The 21,376-nt window shown below is 37.2% G+C and overlaps 3 protein-coding genes across 4 annotated transcripts; all 3 read left to right on the top strand.

The window, feature by feature from the left end:
- Positions 1–300: 300 nt before the first annotated feature.
- On the top strand, positions 301–3,695 carry LOC147559292 (RNA exonuclease 4-like). The gene is made up of 7 exons (XM_086661175.1): positions 301–506; positions 1,754–1,905; positions 2,037–2,170; positions 2,383–2,609; positions 2,714–2,920; positions 3,019–3,099; positions 3,209–3,695. The coding sequence occupies exons 1-7, from the start codon at positions 466–468 to the stop codon at positions 3,447–3,449; spliced, it is 1,083 nt and encodes a 360-aa protein (XP_086517301.1). The 5' UTR covers positions 301–465; the 3' UTR covers positions 3,450–3,695.
- A 1,023-nt stretch (positions 3,696–4,718) lies between these two features.
- Positions 4,719–13,234, top strand: LOC147559291 (mediator of RNA polymerase II transcription subunit 33A-like). 2 transcript variants are annotated; one of them, XM_086661173.1, is made up of 12 exons: positions 4,719–5,572; positions 6,701–6,811; positions 7,194–7,541; positions 7,964–8,283; positions 8,392–8,483; positions 8,646–9,006; positions 9,419–9,629; positions 9,874–9,988; positions 10,208–10,369; positions 10,494–11,148; positions 11,538–11,744; positions 11,951–13,234. In XM_086661173.1, exons 1-12 carry the CDS (start codon positions 5,298–5,300, stop codon positions 13,069–13,071), a joined length of 3,978 nt encoding a protein of 1,325 aa, XP_086517299.1. In that variant the 5' UTR covers positions 4,719–5,297; the 3' UTR covers positions 13,072–13,234. The 2 variants fall into 2 exon arrangements, with proteins under 2 accessions (XP_086517299.1, XP_086517300.1); XM_086661174.1 differs by having other exon boundaries at positions 5,088–6,273; positions 6,310–6,811.
- A 1,852-nt stretch (positions 13,235–15,086) lies between these two features.
- On the top strand, positions 15,087–16,232 carry LOC147559290 (F-box protein At3g07870-like). The gene has a single exon (XM_086659159.1). It carries the CDS (start codon positions 15,093–15,095, stop codon positions 16,230–16,232), a length of 1,140 nt encoding a protein of 379 aa, XP_086515285.1. The 5' UTR covers positions 15,087–15,092.
- Positions 16,233–21,376: the final 5,144 nt, after the last annotated feature.

The raw sequence follows: 21,376 nt of genomic DNA, 5'->3' as shown, positions 1-21,376 counted from the left end.
TTTGGCGAAGTCTCCACTAATCCATCTGAAAGGCCTCAGCACTTACTAAGTTTGAGGTAGGAGATTGTGATAGGACACATCACCCGTGAGAGTGTCCAGAGCCAGGTCTATAAGTGTAAGCTCAAGCTTAGTAAGTGGTGAGGGCTTTTTGAGTGGACTCCTGAAGCATTTGGCAAACACAAAACCTCGAACGTGAATGTTTAGGTCTGAGGCAAGACAATATCAGCAACGGCTAAAGTTTGAGGTGTCAAAAAAAATCTAGTTGTTACATTTGTGTCGAGTAAGTTGACCAAGTAAGGCGAATTGTGGGTGTGAATAGCAAAACAAGTAAAGGAAAGGGTATTTTTAAGTGATTGAAGCAAAGTCTCTCTGATAAACCCCTCCGTCAAGTTACAGAGGGTTTTATAATTGCATTTTTTCCTTCTCCTCCTCCTCACCTTCGTACAAAGAGAAGTTGCAGAGACGATGGAGGTTGAAGAAGAAACTCCCCGGATCACTACAACAAGGTAAAATGTCACCAAATATGTCTCAAACTTAAAGAATTTCTTTAACTTCTTCTCTTTAATCTTTATCTTAGCTTCATTTCGTTGATAGATTAGTGTAATTTCGAGGTTTTCCAAGCTAGCATGCATTATTTAACTGTGTAAAAGAACTCCATGTAGAGATTATTCAGAGTCTTTTAAACGTGAGTGTGTTAGAACCCATCTTATTTTCAGCGTCATTTCTGTAATGGGTTTCTCTGAATTTTGATCTTGAAGGTTTTTTATGCTAGATTAGGCTGATTAGATTCCATCCCTTCTTTAACTTTGCCCTAGAACTCCATCTTGAGATGTTTAGAGAGTTTCCAAGGTGGGTTTTGCAATTTCAGTCTTGTTTAGTTGTTTTCACCATCATTTATATGGTAGGCTTGATCCAAGTTTCACTTGCTACTTGCTAGGTTTTTGAAGCTTATCGGTAGCCTTTCATTGTTGTTTGTGTAATGATTTTTTCAGTTGCTAGGTTTTTCAAGTTTTTTAAGGCAAAGTTAGTAGCCATTACATACCCTTACTTGCATTTACACGATGGGTTTGGTGTGACTTTCGATTCTAAGTGACTGAAAGCTATAGTAGAAATCACACATGGCCTTATTGGGTATAAGAACATCTTGAGAAGTTAAAAAAACATTTCAATTGTTGATGTTATATTTGGGTAAGTCATCTTGAGTTGTTGACCTTCCATTGCAAAGTCAGATTTGCGTATTTGCTACCATCCTAAGTCTCATAATCTGTTCAATTTGTGACTCAAATGTACGATTTGAGTTGGATCACAACGAAATCAATTAAGATCAGGGTAGTTGTATCATTGTTATCTAAATCACACAATTTTTTTGCTGAAACATATAGGAAACCGTAAATCGTGAGATTCTGCTACGTTTCATGTATTTCCAAGTACTCGTGTCTCTCTTAGAAACTCCGTTCAAGTGCATACTTTTCTTAATCTATTTTGGTAGTCGCACAGGCTTTCAATTTTTTCAAGGAAACATACAAGGTCGATGCAGATGGTTAGTATGCATTTAGAGAAATTTAGATTTTATTCTGTATGAAATGCAAAAAGTAAGTAGCTAGTTTAGCTCCTATACAGTGACTTTTTTCGTAGAGTCTCCTTTCCATTTCACATTCTATATTTATCTATCGAGCTATATCGAATCTATTTCTTGAATAGTAGACAGTTCTTGGATTATAACACAAGTCTCATTCTATACATCTTCAACCAGGCACAAATGCTCAGCATGCTACAAACAATACAAGAAGAAGGAACATCTGGTTGAGCATATGAAGAAATCATATCATTCTCTGCATCAGCCAAAGTGCGGTGTTTGTAAGAAGTATTGCAAATCATTTGAATCACTAAAAGAACATATAATTGGTAAGGCCAACTGCCTATACAGTCTAAATCGTTTTCATTATTATTAGTTATCTTATTTCACATGCAATGCTATGTTCTGGACCTCATCAATCTTGGTTACTTATTATTTAGCTTTGTCGTTCTTGATGAAGGTCCATTGGCTAAAACTGGTTGTGCTGAGATATTTAATGCTCTGGGCTGCGATCTATGTTTGAATGTGTTTCGTAGCTCCGACGCTTTCATTGCTCATAAAGAAGCTTGTCATTTATCTCCGCCTCCTCCATTTGTAAGTTAACTAACAAAATATCAAAGATTATTAGTTGTCCTCATTTCTAGTTAAGAAGCTTGTTTTGGATAATCACCTCGTTTAAAGTGGAGACATCTCTACTCTCGTCAATATCTATAGATATATACACATACATACATATATATATATATATATATATATATATATATATGTTATGTAAGAGTCGCTTTATTTAACTAAGTCCTTTTCAGGAATTTGTTAAAGTACCTTCAATAGACTTTGAAATGGAAACTTCAAACTCTCATGAGGGAGATAGCAGTAGCCAAGGTCCTGAAGTGGTTGCTATAGATTGCGAAATGGTTGGTGCTGGAAGTGATGGAACACTTAATGTTTGTGGAAGGGTTTGTCTTATTGATGAAGAAGAGAATGTGATCTTTCACACATACGTGATACCTCAAATTCCTGTCACTGATTACAGGTCCTTTCCTGAGTTTTTTTCTAGATGTTCTAAATACTTTTTGGTACCTCTTTTATAGTTCTCAACTTCTCATTTGAAATTACTTGCGTTGTAAACATCTCCAGGTTCGACATAACTGGTATGACAGAGGAAAAATTCAGAGATGCAATGCCACTCAAGGAAGTCGGCGAGAAAATTAAGACCATCTTGTCAAATGGCGAGGATATATGGAAAATACGGCTGGACGGTGGAAAAGCTAGACTTCTCGTGGGTCACAATGTAGATCATGATTTAGCTTGTCTGAAAATAGATTACCCCCAACATTTGATGAGGTAAAATCCGATCAAACGTTGCCCTTCACTAAATGGGTGTTTTTATATGGATATGCGCACATCTGTTTCTCACTCTTGATTTCTTTATGTTGCAATAGGGACACAGCCAAGTACCGACCATTAATGAAAACGAATGAGAAAAGCCATGCTCTCAAGTACCTCACAAAAACATATTTAGGGTAAGTTACTATTTTCTACTCACATTCTAAAATTTGAATTAATATTTGGAAGTATGTAAATTCGAAAATTTCTTAAAAGCTGCAATATCTTATAGCTTTTACTTTACAGATATGATATTCAGACAGGAATTCATGACCCATATGAAGATTGTGTTGCTGCTATGAGACTATACAAAAGAATGCGTGGGCAGGTTCATCCAGTGGAAGAGACTCCGGCACCAATTTTTCTCACAAATACTTTCAATTCCTGGACACCAAAAGAACTTGAGAGTATGTCCCCTGATGCCCTCTTCGAGATTTCACGATCAGATTACAACTGTTGGTGTTTGGATTCAAGGCCAAAAACTTGACGAGTTCTTGATATAATCGAATGTGGATAGTTCTACTAATAGGTAAATATGATATGTAAGGTTTGGCTACGAAAGGAAAAGAAAAGGTAATTCTATAGAACTGATGTTAGTTTTTTGTTGGATTGAGTATCAAAATGAGATAGGACTCCTATAAAAAATTCAAACTAGAAAGTGTAGGTTTTTGTTGTAAATCAGATGGATTCAACTTATCTAGTTTCTTAGTTTATGCTTCTGCATTTTCTACCACTTTTGTGCAAAAACCTAATTCATATATAGGCTATAAGTTGCAATTTTGTGATCTCTAGGATCATGTTTGGATGTGTGAAAGGAATGTGATTATCACGAACAACGATACCATAATGTGATTCCTAGTTATCTGCTTATCGCCAATCACCCATGTTTTGGAGGATATCACCATTAGGAGGAATCACATTTTTTGGGCTTTTAACCAAAAATTTCTTTAGTGTATAAGAATTTGATTCTTGCTTGGAGAAAGGAGAAACCAAAGTTGATTGTGGTTACAATTATGATGGACCTACCATTTAACCCATTATCCTCTTTGTCATGTAAACCAACATGATTACTTCTAAAGAAAAAAAAAGAATGATAGCACAAGGCACCAATTGAAAGCCATTGAAAGTCCCCTTACCTACTACCTTTTTCATTTTTTAACCAAATTCTCTTGGTATGGTGGTAAGGTGGTTCCACCCATCATTTCTACCTAACCTAACAAATGCCAAGTTCTCTTTTGGATGTTCATCAAAAAAAGTTCTCTTTTGGTAGTGACTGAATTTTTCCTTTTTAGGGCTAGGGTACAATTGGAAATCCTAACCCAAGTTTTCTTAGAAATTAGTTTGTGTAAATGACTTTCATTAATTTAAACAACTCTCTGCCTACCCAAGATCATTTATATGAGGACTTTAGAATCCAAGTTGGTGTAGTGTTGGATCTCTTTAGCCTATGAGACATGACTAATAAATTTTGGAAAAACAAAAGAATAAGAGAAATGGAACATGAACAAAAATTTAGAGATGACAATATCAAATTTGACGATTATAACATAAGGTATGGAAGTTAAGATCAAAGTTAACTATTTAACAAAAAAAAAATCAAAATTAACCATTAGTGTTCAAATAACTAGTCTTATTTATGTATAAGTTGCAGTAACTAACTTCTAAATTTTAAAAAATATGGTAATGTCGACTCCAATCAGAATTTGTGGTCAGACACGATTTAAACCATGTTCGACTGCATATTTGAGTTGAAATCCAATACCGATAATGGATGCGCATCAATGAGTCAAAGTAATGGCAAATAAGTTATTTTGACTAGTATTCATTATTCCATACAATGGAGCCGCCTAGATTTGATCTAGACCTTGACCTTAACTCTAGACCATAACTATTAACTAATCATAATTATGTCCCAAAAAGAGAAGTATATCTAAACACCATTCTCTTATTGTGAAGAAACATACATATATATATTAATCATAATTATGAAAGAGTCATAGAATCACCCAAATTTAGATAAGTCCTTTAGTCAATAACACATCAAACTATCCCCCAATTTAAGGCATTATTATTTCGTTTCCTTTGCTTCTTCTTCTTCTTTTTCCCACAGTTTTAAAACCAAAACACAGAGGAGGAATCAACACAAATTTCCTCTGTTTCTCCCTCCTATCCATGACCAACCCTCTTTCTCTCTATCCCATTTATCTCTCTAACTTCAACCCATTTTTATTCTGAACTTCTACTTTTGAATGATTCTGATCAAGCCTCTCAATTGAGTATTTCTTCAGCATGTGATCTGATTCTGTTTCTATCACTCTCTTTTGAAATTTTGAAAATGGCAGTTGTTGGAGAAATAGGTATCTGGGAGAGTCTTCTTGAGCTTACAAAGGTTGCCCAAGATAGAGGTAGTAATCCTTCAGAATGGGCTAATCATATTTCTTCCAATTTGAGTTCTATGGGTGTTACTCTACCTTCAATAGAACTTGCAGATCTATTGGTTTCTCATATTTGTTGGGAAAACAATGTTCCAATCACTTGGAAGTTTCTTGAAAGAGCTATTACAGGAAATATGGTTAATCCCTTGCTTGTTCTTGCTCATCTTTCTTCCAGGTTATCTCTCTCTTCCTCTCATTTTACTTAGGTTTTAGTGATGGGAAGGTTGTTGTTTGGCCATGTCCTTTTTGTTTCAAAATCAAAAGGGTTTGAATGAAAAGGGTGTCTTCTTAATGTTTTGGTTAATGGGTATTCCAAATTCTTTAGTAGTGTTAACTTCTTGATTTATTAGGTCAAAACTCTGAACTGATTCTTAAAATGATATATACCTAGTTTTTTATTGTATCCATTAATGCCATCTTTTTTGTTGTCTTCCTGTGATATAAGTTTGATTTTTTTTTTTAATCTTATGCTTCAATTAAATGCTGCTAAATTTTAGTTCCCTTTTTGGCTATAACTTTACCATTCTGAATCTATAATAGCAAGTACTGTATGATTACACATTTTTCAGTAAAAAAATTAGTGTTTTGATCTTATTCAACTTTCAAGAGTTGGCCTCAAACTCCATTTCCGCACCAGTTGTCTGTCTCTTTTCAGATCGGGGTTCGAGTACAATTCGATTACGTAGCTAGTCGTTTCTTCTCTTACAATATGCATAATTTCGTTTTAGGTTTATATTAGTAACTTGCTGTATTAAGACTACCTCTCTTGATAACATTATTGTTTCCTACCAATGTTAGCTGGAATACGGATTGCTCTAGTACGTGGTACGGGTACTTGTACTCAATATGTTACCAAGTGACTATTCGGTACTCTAGGTGTATACTTTCTCAATACGCTATTCGGTACTCTAGGTGTATACTTTCTCAATACGCTATTTTTGGTTGCAATACTTCTTGGTCTCTTTTCATATACAATACACACTCTCTATGATGCTTACAAACTAGATACACTTGCTCTCAGACATTCCATCTTCATAAAACTCAGCATTTCAAGTAGTTAATTAAAAAATCTTATACTTTACCATTCCACTAGGTGATATATTAAAAAAAGAAACGAGTTAATTAAGGCAAAAAATTCCGTTATGCCATTTTTGGGGTCCTAGATTGCAAACCCACCTGAAAAAGGTAAGAGGATCCGGTAAGTGATATGTAAGGAGTAGAGATAGAGCTGGTAGCATTGCTTCATACCCAAGTCACTATTTTCTTTAATTATTGCTCAAATTGATCTTCATTTTTCTAACAGGGTGATTCCAAATCGGCGGTGCCAGCCAGCTGCTTATAGGCTTTATATGGAACTCATCAAGAGATATTCCTTTTCATTTACATCTCAAATTAATGGTTTAGTTGATCAAAAGTGAGTCTTTGTATTACCTCTTTTGCTATAAAATTCAATTTGGCTTAGATTGTAATTTTAAGTCTGAATACACTTACCACTGTAATCAAGATGTACTGGTTTCGGGCAATGAAATTGAGTTTCATAACTCATCCAGGCCGATCTGCTAAAATCCTGGAACTTAAGAGTCCTAATCTGACAAAAGAACAAAGTGAAATTCTCTATCGTTAAGACTACGGAAATGACTATGATGAATGGCTAGCGATATCATTGTTAACCAGAATCCCCAAACTATTGCAATCTGCATCTCGTACAAGGACATATGCAGTTCTGAAAATAGTTATTTCCTTCAAGAATGTTACTATGAAAGGCGAGCGCTAATAATTTCTGTAACTTTATGCAGGACCATGAAAGCTATAGATGACATTCTTCATCTTTCACATATATTTGGTCTTCAAGCATCTGAACCTGGCATCCTTGTGGTTGAATTTCTCTTTTCCACTGTATGGCAACTCCTTGAAGCAACATTAGATGATGAAGGGTTGCTGGAACGGACACCAGAGAAGAAGTCCAGATGGGAAACTAAGCCACAAGATATGGATATTGATGGTGTTGATAACCTCAATGTGAAGAAAACCGAACATCATGAGCGACTGCGAAAAACTAATACTATGATGGCTGTTGAGCTGATTGGTCAGTTTCTGCAGAATAAACTAACTTCCAGGCTTCTTTTCTTGGCACGTGAAAACATGTGAGAGCTTAATCCCTTTGGGAACTTCTATAGGTACCTCTTGTTTGTCCATAGGGAATCCGAACACTTTTGACTTCGAAGTCCAGGCTCCTTATTCGTTATAATACGGGCAGAGCTAGACTCGATCCAATGAAATTGGCGTCCGTCTTACTTGGGTGCTCCATTTGCCCATGTCAAAGGTGTTTGGGGGTGTCTTTGATCCAGAGTCAATGGCGTTACTACCTGCTTATAGCCTAGTTGGGTGCCTACAGAATTTTCAGATCCCTTAAATGGCCTATAAATGTAGTTAAGTTGCAATCAATTTTGAATTCATAAAACTAAATTGGGTTTACATGTCTAGATAGTAAGTTGTATTTTGGCTCAATTTCATCTACACTAACTTGAGTGCAACTTGATCAATTTACTACATAATGACACATTAGGCAGTCACATTGGGACGGATTCATTCAGCGTTTGCAACTTGTTGTGGTGCACTCCTCGGCATTGAGGAGTTCAAAAGCAGTATCTCCTGAAATCCTGCAACATTTGTCATCAGATACACGAAATGTTTTGTTTTGGGGAAGGAAAAAGAGTATACTTCAAGAAGTCCATGCAGTTGTTGCTCCTGGATCTCTGACTTCTTCGGGTGGTCAGTATCGGCGGGATGGTTGTTCTGCAATTTGGCTGCCTCTTGACCTGTTTATGGAAGATACAAATGATGGATCACAAGTTGCAGCAACATGTGCCATCGAAGTTCTTAGCAGTAAGGAAAAGCACATATTGTGTTTTTAAAGTTCTAGTATATGTTTTGTAAATAAACTTGGGCTGCCAGTTCCTATAATCTGGTTTTAATTGATTTAATTATATACAGGTCTCATTAGATCTCTTCAAGCAGTAAATGGTACTACCTGGCACGATACCTTCTTGGGCGTTTGGTTTTCTGCAATCCGACATGTTCAAAGGGTAACTATACCTATTTTTTGCAGTAGGATCAGATTTGAAGAAAAATAACGGCCAAGTCAAAAATGAAAGGTTTTCCTTTGATTTTGAAACAAATAAAAGTTGACCCTTATCCTTCTGTTTTGACTTTTGAGTAATCTTGATCATTCTGTTTTTATCTGTCAGGAAAGGGATCCAATTGAGGGTCCTGTGCCTCGTCTTGATACCCGCTTGAGTTTGTTATTGTCCATTACAATACTAGCAATTGCGGATATTATTGAGGAGGAAGAAGCTAAGGTAATTAATGAAAAGGATTATAGCTACACCAATCAGTGGAAGGACAAACCGGTTCAGGGAATGCGTCGAAAAGATTTGATTTCTAGCTTAAAGGCACTGGGAGATTACAAGGGTTTGCTTACCCCGCCTAAATCTGTTATTTCTGCAGCTAATCAGGCTGCAGCAAAAGCAATGATGTCTGTTTCAGGCCTCACAGTCGGCACCGGGTACTTTGATTGCATTAGCACGAATGACATGCCGCTGAACTGTAGTAAGAATTTCGCCATTTTAATTTGATTGCATGATGAAAGAGAAACGCAAGATACTGCTCTATCCCTTAAACTATTTAAATGAGACCATGAGACATAAGAAGTTGGCTTGACTCTAACAAGTAGCAAGTGTCAAGTTTGTGACAGTTTTTATTGAGAAGATTCTGGATTGCCCATTGAAAAAGCTGCAATTTTGCATTGCTTGGGTTCTGATAGTTCATCATGTTTATATTTGGTTAAAAAATCTTCTGTTGGAACCTTAGAATGACACTCGTTCTCATGTTCACCCGCCTCATGCTAGTGTTTGACGTCAGTCTTCTTGATGAGTTTTCTTGATTTGTTGATTCTTGATTTTTTTTCCAAACCCTTTTCAAGATTTTCACGAGAAGTCAATTTCTATATATTTGGTTGTAGTTGGGAACATGTGGCACTTGATAGTTGAAGCATGTATGGCTAGAAATCTACTAGATAAATCGGCATATTTGTGGCCTGGCTACGTAAATGGGCGTATCAGCCAGTTACCTCATATTACACCTGGCCAAGTTCTTGGTTGGTCATCTTTGATGAAAGGAGCTCCATTAACTCCTGCACTGGTGAATGCTTTGGTTTCTGCTCCTGCTTCAAGGTAAGCTGCCCTTCTTTCTTCAAGAAAATTGAGAAGAATTATGTATATAGACTGTACTGGTTAGTGATACCCTTAGATGGTTTAAGGGTTTAATATCAGAATTTAATCCATTAGAGGTGAATTATTTTTCAGATGTCTGTACTCCCGATGATGAAATTGAATGCTAGTTTCCTCTTTGATAATGTTTTCTACTGTAACTTAACTTTAGCAAAGCAACTTATTAAGCTCATGGATTTGATGGAAGCTTAGCGGAGCTCGAAAAAATATTTGAGATTGCAACGAGCGGGTCGGACAATGAGAAGACATATGCTGCTTCTGTTCTTTGTGGAGCATCTCTTTTGCGCGGTTGGAATTATCAGGTAATGAATTCATTTTGTTGAAAAACAAAAAAAAGATGATGAAATTGAAAGATTACATATCAAAACAAAACCAATATTTTCTCTTTGTCTATATGTTCTATCTAATCTTAATGCTATTATATCTATGTTATATCATTTAATTATATCATCATGGAGAGACTTTGTTTGTTCTCTTTCAGCAATTTGGTTTACAATTATCCTTATTCATACTCTATGCAGGAGTATGCAGTCCGTTTTGTTACAGAACTGCTGTCTCCTCCAGTCCCTGCTGATTATTCTGGGAAAGACAGCCATTTAATAGGTTCTGCTCCTTTACTGAACACAGTTCTTGTCGGAATAGCAGCCATCGACTTGATCCAAATTTTATCATTACATGGCTTGGTAGGTTTAAATTCTTTTATAGAAACAATATTCAAATCTTTTAACAAATGCAATATTAGTTTGTCAACTCGCAAAAGAAGAATCAAAAGAAATAAATTTCGGTAATATTTTCCGACTTTCCTAGGTCCCACAACTAGCAGGTACTCTAATGGAAATCTGTGAGGTATTTGGTTCATGTGTGCCCGATGTCTCGTGGAAACTTCCTAGTGGAGAAGAAATCAATGCGCATACAGTGTTCTCCAATGCATTTACTCTTCTCTTAAGACTTTGGAGATTTAATCGTCCACCTCTTGAACATGTCATGGGAGATGTTCCCCCAGTTTGGTCCCAGTTTACTCCTGAATATCTTCTGCTGGTGCGAAATTCCCAGTTAGTAGCTTCTGATGATAAATTGACAGAACAAAATAGGAGAAAAAAATCGACAGTCAAAAGTTCATCATCCGATGAACCCATTTTCATGGAGTCGTTCCCAAAATTGAAGGTTTGGTATCGACAACATCAAGCATGTATAGTCTCAACCCTCTCTGGTCTTGTACATGGAACTCCTGTTCATAGAGTAGTTGATAGCCTTCTAAACATGATGTTCAGAAAGATTAATAAAGCTGGTAACCAACCTTTGCCTTCTGGAAGTAGTAGCTCATCAGGTCCTGGAAGTGAAGATGCATCTCTACAACCTAAAATACCTGCATGGGAAATCCTAGAAGCTGTCCCGTTTGTTGCAGATGCAGCTCTTACAGCTTGTTCACATGGCAGACTCTCGCCTCGTGAACTAGCTACAGGTTAGTCTTGATTGACATTAATGTTCTTTTTTTATTTTATTTTTAAGAAAGATAATATAGTATCCACGTCTCGGACCCAAGACCTAGAGGGTGGAAACCGACTTGGTAACCACTCCAACCAAGGGTTGGCGACTTTAATGTAACAGTGGAGCTGAATAAACTCCATCTTTACCTTACTAGACGCATTTATATTTTCTAAAATGATGATACATGAAAGGTGGGATGGTAGAATTTGATCAAACAGGGGTCAAAGTGGCAGTTGATGTCGCACCATTTTGTGCGAAAATAGTTCATGGTTTTTCTTATACTATTTACCAAGAGTTCCTTAGATGTCCTTGGTAGTATCAGTCAACGACAGTGTGTAAACCTTTTGATTTGATGTACTTCAGGTCTTAAAGATTTAGCGGACTTTCTTCCTGCCTCTTTGGCGACAATTGTGAGTTACTTCTCCGCTGAGGTAACACGTGGCATTTGGAAACCAGCTTTTATGAATGGAACCGATTGGCCAAGTCCTGCTGCAAATCTGTCAACGACCGAGGAACAGATTAAGAGAATTCTAGCTGCCACTGGCTTTGGTGTGCCGAGTCTTGCTGCAGGTATTCTTTTGTACCCGTAACACACATTTACAGAAGGTTTCAAGAAAATCTTGTCAGTTTATTTGAAAAACCGAAACTTATAAAAACATAATTTTCTAGCAGTAGTACTACAATGACTTGTAGTTTTACTCAGATTTTCATAATTTTCTTTTTTTTACGTTACTTTTGTTAATCAATTTTGAGAGGCGAAAACTTCTTGGTTGCAGGAGGAAGCTCCCCAGCAACACTTCCACTACCTTTGGCAGCTTTTGTGAGCCTTACTATAACCTATAAACTTGATAGAGATTCTGAACGGTTCCTCAACTTGGCTGGCCCGGCACTGGAAGGCCTTGCAGCAGGTTGCCCATGGCCCTGCATGCCGATTGTAGCTTCCTTGTGGGCCCAGAAGGTTAAAAGATGGAGCGACTTCCTCATTTTCTCTGCATCTCGAACTGTCTTCCATCACGACAATGATGCAGTAGCTCAACTCTTGAAGAGCTGCTTCACAGCTATACTTGGGCTTAGTGGTTCACCTATTACTAGTAAAGGGGGAGTCGGAGCACTTCTTGGCCATGGATTTAATTCCCATTTCTATGGTGGGTTCTCGCCTGTTGCCCCTGGAATTTTATATTTACGAGTATATAGATGCATCAGAGACATAATGTTCATGACACAAGTTATTCTCTCTCTATTAATGTTCTCCGTGAGTGAAATAGCAACTAATGAGCTACAAAGAGAGAAAACGGAGATGCTAACGAAAACCAAGTTCGGTATGAAATACGGGCAGGTTTCACTTTCTACAGCAATGAAACAAGTAAAACTCGCAGCCTCACTTGGAGCTTCATTAGTCTGGTTATCTGGTGGTTCAGCTCTTGTTCAGTCCTTGATCCAGGAGACTTTACCATCTTGGTTTCTAACTTTTAATGGACCAGACCAGGAAGGAAACTACAAAGGGATGGCCCCAATGTTACGTGGTTATGCACTTGCCTATTTCGCAGTGATGTGTGGTACATTTGCTTGGGGTGTAGAGAAGGTATCAACAGCTTCAAAGAGACGTCCAAAGGTCATCGGTGCCCACTTTGAGTTTCTCGCCGATGTCCTTGATGGGAATATCTCGCTTGGTTGTGATTGGGCCACCTGGCGTGCTTATGTGTCCGGGTTTTTGAATTTAATGGTTGGATGTACACCGATGTGGTTGTTAGAAGTCGATGTAGATGTCTTGAAGAGGTTGAGCAAGGGACTAAGACAGTGGAATGAGGAGGAACTTGCTCTGGCTGTGTTACGAAGAGGTGGAATTGGAGCAATGGGTCCAGCTGCTGAAATGATAGTCGAAATTAGTAGCGAGTAGTACTCCTCGACAAACTGTTTTTCTTACTGAGTTAACTTTGTAAGATGCAAATTGGATGACTCGAACTGATAGATCTATTTATGTCTGCAAAATCATTGTGAATGTAAAGTTGTAGAACATATTAGAAGTAACAAAAGTATATCAAAAGTTCGGTTTGTTATCAGATTACAGTTAATGATCCGGTTATCTAGTATGTACTTACAGTTAATTGTCAGTGCAGAAAAAGAAGAATTAGGTATTTACTTTTAGGTTCTTAGGATGAGACACTTTCATGAACAACTCCGAGTAACAATATTCAACCTACGTTGCTCGTTTAGAAGATGGTGAGACCAACTATCCCAATCCCAATATGTAAACTAGTACAATTCTTACATGTCTCTTCTCCAAGTCATGGATCCAAATTGTGACTGAACTTTTATCACTAATAGAATCTAAGAAACCCACGAGTCGACAACAACAGATTTGGAAAGAGAAGGAAGACGAGGCAATATTTATTTTCTAACCACCCCTTGTACATACTTTTCTTTTTGTTATTGATTCAAATTTTCAAAAGAAAACACATGTGCTGACCATTAACACATCGGAGTCAGGTTTGAAGGATCACAGTCCTCGTTCATAGTCGATGAAGTTGACTAAAATCAAATATGAGAGGATTATGTGAAGCAGGTAAGATATTCCGCCAATTGCAATCCCCAAGCGCAAGAGCTGCCAACCTGATGGCAGAAATAAGCAAACACTACAATTCCCCACGAACATCCTTCGATAGCTGACAAGTTTATCAAATATCGGAGAGAACTAACGGACACCTTCGATCCACTCTTATTATAAAAGAGGGTGCATCCTAATAGATGGAATACGTACTCTCAAGCGCAAATATCCTCCCTAGACACATCGTTGAACCCCTCACAATTGTCCCTCACTCATTTCATTCTGACATTGTTATCCTTACAGGTTTCCATTTTGGATGTCGTTGTTATGGCTTACACTCCTGACACTTTTACACGAAGCTTGCCTCATTAAATTTCTCCTCATCGAGCCAGTACATTGTTTTACCTTCAATTTTAAAACCACAAATATGATACATATCCTTCAGGCCACAATCATTTCTCCAACTCTCTTTTTTTCTCTTTCTGTTCTGGCGAACGAAAGAAAACTACCTAGGAAAAAAAATTGTTTTGAGGGGTTGCCAATAATGAACGTTTGCCGACAACCTCGGGGTGGTGGGGTGGGAGAACAAATTGGAAAGCATGGATGGACGAATAAACGAGGGATACCTCGTCTAGAGAGTGGTATAGGACGGTAAATAAGAAGTTCTTAATTTTCAAATCCTTCTGTACTGAAAGAAAGAACCTAAATTTTGTTTGCCCCGAGGTGGCTGGCCCACACTAATCCAACTCTGACGTGGCCAGCCAGCTCGGTCCAAAAGTCATTGAGAAATGCTGCTTGGCCTGAGTTGGTCGGCCGACTCAGATCACGTAGCCAGCCAGCTCGGACCAAAAGTCATTTCCGTGAAGAAAAGAATGAGAGAGTGAAAAATTTATAGATCATTTAAGTTAGGTCCCCGATTTATGTCTTATTTCTTGCCACCTCCTTTCCTCTTTTATCCCATATTAGACTAGAGAGAGGGATAAAGAAGTTGTTTTGGGGGATTTTTGGCGGGATTCAACTGACTGACTTCTTCCTTCAATTCAAAGATTTTGGCGGGAAAAAGCGAGCTGCTCAATTCCCTTTCTCTTCTAGGGTTTTAACTCGATTTCGACCTCCCATAACTTGGTGAAGATCGTTTTCAAGAACTTTCAACTATTACAGGTGAACATTACTTTCTCTGTTTCTGCTAGTTCGCTAGGGTTTCCCTCTACCTCTCGCAGTTTCTATATTTTTCCCTACTTAAAATTGGTTTCCTTATTTGAAGTGCCCTTGATTTCCAACCGCCCTCCACCTCTCTCAAAATTTAGAAAACCCTAGGCCTCTCTTCGAAAGAGAGCAAAGTAACAAATCTAGATACCTAAAATTTCAGTGAGATGGAGAAGCTTCACCCAAATATTGTAGAAGAAATAGTTTCTCGTGTTCCTCCCGAATCCATCGTCCAGGCTAAACTTGTTTGTAAAACTTGGCTAAATATTCTTAGTAACAAAAACTATGGCATCTTGATGTCCTTTGAGATAGATCCTTATATTCGCGAAGCAAGCAGTGTAGAACTCTACTATGGTGATTTTGATGATTTTATTAATTACAATGACAATCGGCCGTTATACTCTAGACCTATGGTAAAGATCGATCATCCTCCGATTGGGAAGTTTGACGGTAGAAAGACCATACTTGGTTCGTGCAACGGTTTGGTATGTTTTTCTATTCCACACCAAGATATCTTAGATCCTGTTCATATATGTAATCCCTTTACTGGAGAATATTTTAATCTTCCAAGACTATATCAAATAGAAATGTATTCTTTCGTATCTGGTGGGTTTGGTTACTTACAATCGACTAAGGAATACAAAGTCTTAAGAGTTTACTACCCTAAACCTGCAACTATATCTCCCGAGGGGTTTGTCCAGGTCTACACTCTTGGCGATGGCCGTGGGTGGAGGAACATAGAAGGAACTATCAACTACATGTTTACTGACACAAGAGGTAATTTTGGTCCAAACGGGGCGATTAATTTCGTGACAAGAGATCACAAAATTGTGGGATTTGATTTGAGAGAAGAGAAGTTTCGGGTGCTTCCTTTACCATCTTGTTTCGTCGATCCGGATCGGCATGAGAGTTTTTCCCTCAGAGTTTTGCGAGGGGATTTGTGTTTAGTTCACTGGAGAATCCCAGTGATTTGCGAAGGACCTGTAGAGGTAAAAAAACCAATATTTATTGACATATGGTCCTTTAAGCAAAAGGAAGGGTGTTGGAATTGGAGCAAGGAACTTAGGATGGTTCGTCTTCAGGGTGGATGGGGATTTTATGATCCAGTTTTCATAACAAAGAAACATGAACTAGTGTTATGGGACTTTATAACTGGTTTGATTAATTATGATCCCGAAACTAAAACCATCAAGAGACTGGAGGAATGGTACAACGAAGTGCACCATTTTGAAGCAATTCTTCACATGAACACAAATGTTTCCTTGAGAGAGATGGGTGTTAGGTCTAAGATGAGAAGAAAAAGTTGAGAGTTTTGTATCTACTTCCTCATTTACGCTATTTTTTTGTTGCAATGATTCTTGGACTCTTTTCATATACAATACATACTCTCTACAATGCTTACAAACTAGATACACTTATACCTTCAGATATCCCATCTTCATTAACCTTAGAATCTTAACTAGATAACTAAAATATCAAAGATTAAAAAAAGAGGAACTGAGTTAATTGAGGCAGAAGATTAACTAGATCACAAACCCACCCAAAAATGGTACGAGAATCCGGTAAGTGATATGTAAGGAGTAGAGGAGTAGAGGAGTAGCATTGCTTCATACCCAAGTCACTATTTTCTTCAATTCTTGCTCAAGTTAATCTTCATTTTTCTAACAGGGTGATTCCAAATCGGCGGTGCCAGCCACATGCTTATAGGCTTTATATGGAACTCATCAAGAAATGTTTCTTTTCATTTACATCTCATATTAATGGCGCAGTTGATCACACGTGAGTCTTTGTATTACCTCTTTCGCTATCATTTCAATTTGGCTTAGAAAATAGTGAGAAGTGATAGTCAACAAATTAATCCAAATTGGTAGTGAGAATTGTTGCTTGACAAATTGTTTTCTTACTGAATCAACTTTCTAAGATATAAATCAGTCATCGAACCTGTCAAGTCACTAGTCAGCAGAGACTACCCATTAACCCAAATTCTCTATCTTCGCCCCTCTCTCTACATTAACAACAAAGTAGCAACATCTCCTTCATTAATCGAGACTATTTCAAGATCTATCTATAAATCTCTCGACTTTTCATCTCCATCTCGCTAGATTTCTTCGTGTAAGTTAGTTTGCTGGAAAAAAAAACAATGCTAAAACGACATTTTCACAGTAGCGTCGGTTGAGAAGGTTTCATCACCGAAAAATCTCGAACGCGGTGACTCTTCATAAACCCGTTCACTAGCATCGTTTCATTCGTAGTCTTCAAGAAGCTAGGTTTGTTGATAAATCTACGGGTAGGACGGTAAATAAGAAGTTCATATTTTTGAAATCCTTCCTTAAAAGAACGGAAGACCCCAAACAAAAAAAAGAGAAATACTGTTAGGCCCGAGTCGGCCAGCCCCCACTCACACCCGAGTCTAACGTGGTCATCCAGCTCGGACCAAAAGTTAGGTCCCTGATTTATCAATTTCTGCCGACCAGAATTAGAAGTAGTAGTAATTTTACATCAATGCCATTCCACCCAACTTTATCTCCCTTAACATATGAGGTTATAGTATAATGGTGTAAGTTCTTAAAAATCAATCATAGTTGACTCGCTCCATGACTCGGTCTCTTTACCCACCGCTATCAGGTCGTAACCCGGATCAACTCGGTAATATCTCTGATTTTATCCTCTCTTGTACTTCTCAAGCTGAACTTCTCCAAGGACTTCATGAGGGTGTTTTCGGGTATTCATCTTTAGGTAGGTCGAATTTTTCGCTCCCACCACAAGTTAGCAAGAGTTTCTCTTTGCTATTTTTGTTTATGTTTTGTTTGTCTAGTTCACCTTCTGCTCAAAGTGTTGAGTTTTTTGGTACACGTAGACCTCACATTTTTCATCCCGAAATTGACCTCTCTAATTCACTTATTTAGACTTTCTCCTTGTTAACCCAGTTAGTGACTCCGTTATAACATACAACAAAGGGATGCAACGGGGGAGGAGAGAAAGGATGCTTTTTTTTTAAACCAAGGAGAGAAAGGATGCTTTTTTTTTAAACCAAGGAGAGAAAGGATGCTTGAAAGAGATAGAGAGAGAGATAGAAAATGACTAGGGTTGATTTTGTCGGGCGACCGAAGAGCTACATATTTTCTGGCGGATTTTTGGAAATGTTAGAAGGTCGAAAGTTTAGGTTTTACTTTGCTTTTTCAATTTCTTTTTTGGTCCCTGTAAAACTTAGTATTAGATCACTAATTAATCTGTAAATATTGGGGGTGAGCAACGGGCGGCCAAACCGACCGGGCCGAACTCGACCGAACCAAATCGAATAATTTTTAGGCCGAACCGAACAATGTTCGGCGCGACTCAACTGAAAAGCAACAATCAACCGATCATTGTTTGGTTTGGTTTTGCTTGGACTTGGGTTTTTGAAAACCGCCAACCGAAACGACCGAACTATATGTATGTATATATATGTATATATATATATACAATATATATATATAAATTACCAATTTATATATATATATATATATAAATTACCAATTTATATATATATATATATATATATATATATATATACATATATATACATACATATATATTTATAATATATATATATATATAAATTACCAATATATATATAATATAAATTACCAATATATAATATATATAATATAATTTACCAATATAAATTACCAATATATATATATATATTGGTAATTTATTATATATATATTGGTAATTTATATATATAATTTACCAATATAAATTACCAATATATATATATATATATATATAATTTATCTATATATAAATATACATATATATAAATGCTCTTCTGGATTTAGAAAGTCTAATGTCGTACTAAAATACTTCTTTGTTTAATTCCGTGAGAACATCGATCTTTTAGATAATTAGAGTACGTGCATACGTGTTAGAGCTATTTAAGTATGTAAACTTTATGCATGCATTGAGGTTTTTCTTAATTCCCCTTGTTTCCTTGTACAATCAGAAATTACACGAAAACGGAAGTACTAGTTTTGTCGTACAAATTTATATGGTGTTTCATAACTTTAGATATCTATGTGTTGAAGCTCATGATGGATAACAGAGACTGGCTTGACTCCTCCATTAGAAGCAACAATAACCTGCCCATAGACATCCTCAAACAACTCACCATCATGAATACTGACCCTGGCTACAGTATGTCCTGTTGTGCAATGTATTTTTTTTGAAAGACCTGTTGTGCAATGTAAGCGTAAACTTACCTTCCTCTTCCCTGTAAAAAACGTTGTGTGCGATTTCAGCACAGTATGTCCTGTTGTGCATCTTTAGTAGTTCAAGCTCTTTGACGTTGTGAACAACAAATTTTTTGAAACCATTGGGTAGGTAATGACGGGTTTTTCTCCGTTAAATGCCTCAAGATTTTCTTCTCCGTTAAAATGACGGGTTTTTCTTGTCAGAATTGTAACCAATATTGGGCATCAAACTGACTCCTTTGAACTTTCTAACATGAAAAGCAATACCCTTGGGTCTTCGCCACTCTGTCTTGACACAGATCTTGCGATCGCTCTGCGTCTTCTTGAATTGCTTGACTCGCTTATTGATGATCTTCTTCATGAGTAGTGGTACCACCATGGCTGCTCGAGTTGCTTTGCCTCCTGCAAAACTGGGGTTGGAAATGCTTCTCCTCGGTACAATCCTCAAAGGGAAAAGTATCCTCCTGGAAAACAACATTCCTGGATATAAATATCGCATGAGAGTCCATGTCATAGCATTTATAGCGTTTGTGAGAAGTGCTATAACCCAGAAATGTACACCTTGAAGACTTAGGACTGAGTTCATCAGTGCGATAAGGACCCAAGAATGGGTAACAAGCATAGCCAATAATCTTCCAAATGAGAGAGGTCAGGCTTGCTTGCTATGAAACAAAGCTTCATAAGGAGATTTGTATCCAAAACCTTCGTAGGTAATCTGTTGATAATATGAGTGGCTGTATAGAACGCATCAAACCAAAATTCCTAGGGTAATGAAGCATGTCACATCATATTAATTCCAACCTCTGTAATATGCTTGTGTTTTGGAGGCAAGAGCTTCTAAATATAGTAACATTATAATTTAAGAAAGCTCGAAACCCTTTGCCAACTCATATGCACCATCACTTTGAAACTGTTGGATTTGAAGATCTAAAAGCTTCTCAATAGTTGTCTTAAAGTGCTTATAACAAGTGATACTGTAAGATTTGAAATCAGTAAAATATTGTTGACGATACGAAGATGATGAAGCAGGACTAACAGTCGTACCTGCAAATTGTTTTGCCATATTTTGGTTGCTTTCGCTTGAGGCTTGTTTTATGTTTTTCCAGTTGTGCTGCATTTTAATCTAATTACTTCTTTCTATCTGTCTTAGCAGGTTAGTAATGAAATGTGAAATCGGCAGAGCAAATTGATATCAGGGTACAACTCAAATTTCTTCTACCTAAACTCAGAACCTTTTTCCACTGTGTTGGTACTTTCAAACTCAAATTTCTTCTGTGAAGTAGACCTGTTTCTTTCTTCATGTTTGTTGTTATATTCGAACCATTGTGCTGTTATATCCAAACTCAATCTCTTCTTTGAGGTAGACCTGTTACTTTCTTCATGTTGAAGTATTGAAGCTTCTGATGAAGTTCACTTTCAGAGTTTTAGTTCAGTTACTTGTAATGCAACCACTGATGTTGCACAAGAGACTTGATGTACAGTGTTCCTTACTTACATTTCTTTAATGAGGAATGTGATATCAATTAGATTCTCATTTCGTGCTTCCGTTTAATTGTTTTTATTCTTATTTTACAGATTAACATTGTTAAAATAACGACAAATATTATGAATTTCACGCGACCTTTCTGTACCCACTATTACCCTATTTCGTGTTAATATGAAGACCGAAGTGTTTTACGTCTCCTCCTCCGCCATCATCTGTTCCTAGGCTATACCCCATACCCTCAGAGACATGTAATCTAAACTATCTTGATTAGTTTCGGTTTTTTCTCTTGAAAACAACAAAATACGTATTGATATAAAGTGTCAAGATGACTAAATTTTAGTTTATACGTTTCAACAATTTCCAGTTTCTTAGTTAAGACTAGATTGATTATGAAATTTGAATGGCAGATTTGTCTTCTTATGAATGAAGATCTGATGTAGAAGGATATGTAACTGGATTTGGGAATCCAGGTTGAGCAAGAACTCATCAAGTTGCAGAACTCATCCAGTTGCAGAATCAACAGCTCTGCTGTTTAATAATGAGAGAGAGAGAGAGAGAGAGAGAGAGAGAGAGAGAGAGAGAGAGAGAGAGAGAGAGAGAGAGAGAGAGAGAGAGAGAGAGAGAGAGAGAGAGAGAGAGAGAGAGAGAGAGAGAGAGAGAGGTATACTGGTATGAAATGATGGTGATGATCGGAAATTGTGGTGGACAGGGGAAGCCGCGAAAATTAGGGGCA

Source organism: Eschscholzia californica, unplaced genomic scaffold (genome assembly GCF_041429995.1).
Source record: "Eschscholzia californica isolate CP2 unplaced genomic scaffold, dmEscCali1.0.p SCAF_2, whole genome shotgun sequence".
Classification (NCBI taxonomy): domain Eukaryota; kingdom Viridiplantae; phylum Streptophyta; class Magnoliopsida; order Ranunculales; family Papaveraceae; genus Eschscholzia; species Eschscholzia californica.
Note: the sequence above shows the minus strand (reverse complement) of the source record. Positions and strands in the feature narration are given on the sequence as shown.

What these genes read in the sequence shown, in the direction of transcription:
- LOC147559290 (XM_086659159.1), top strand. Translation starts at nt 15,093, where the DNA reads ATGGAGAAGCTTCACCCAAATATTGTAGAAGAAATAGTTTCTCGTGTT.
- LOC147559291 (XM_086661173.1), top strand. Translation starts at nt 5,298, where the DNA reads ATGGCAGTTGTTGGAGAAATAGGTATCTGGGAGAGTCTTCTTGAGCTT. An exon ending in GTTTCTGCTCCTGCTTCAAG is followed by an intron (nt 9,630 to 9,873) that starts GTAAGCTGCCCT and finishes ATTTGATGGAAG; the next exon opens with CTTAGCGGAGCTCGAAAAAA. An exon ending in TTTTATCATTACATGGCTTG is followed by an intron (nt 10,370 to 10,493) that starts GTAGGTTTAAAT and finishes CGACTTTCCTAG; the next exon opens with GTCCCACAACTAGCAGGTAC.
- LOC147559292 (XM_086661175.1), top strand. Translation starts at nt 466, where the DNA reads ATGGAGGTTGAAGAAGAAACTCCCCGGATCACTACAACAAG. An exon ending in CCCCGGATCACTACAACAAG is followed by an intron (nt 507 to 1,753) that starts GTAAAATGTCAC and finishes ATCTTCAACCAG; the next exon opens with GCACAAATGCTCAGCATGCT. An exon ending in CTCACAAAAACATATTTAGG is followed by an intron (nt 3,100 to 3,208) that starts GTAAGTTACTAT and finishes TTTACTTTACAG; the next exon opens with ATATGATATTCAGACAGGAA.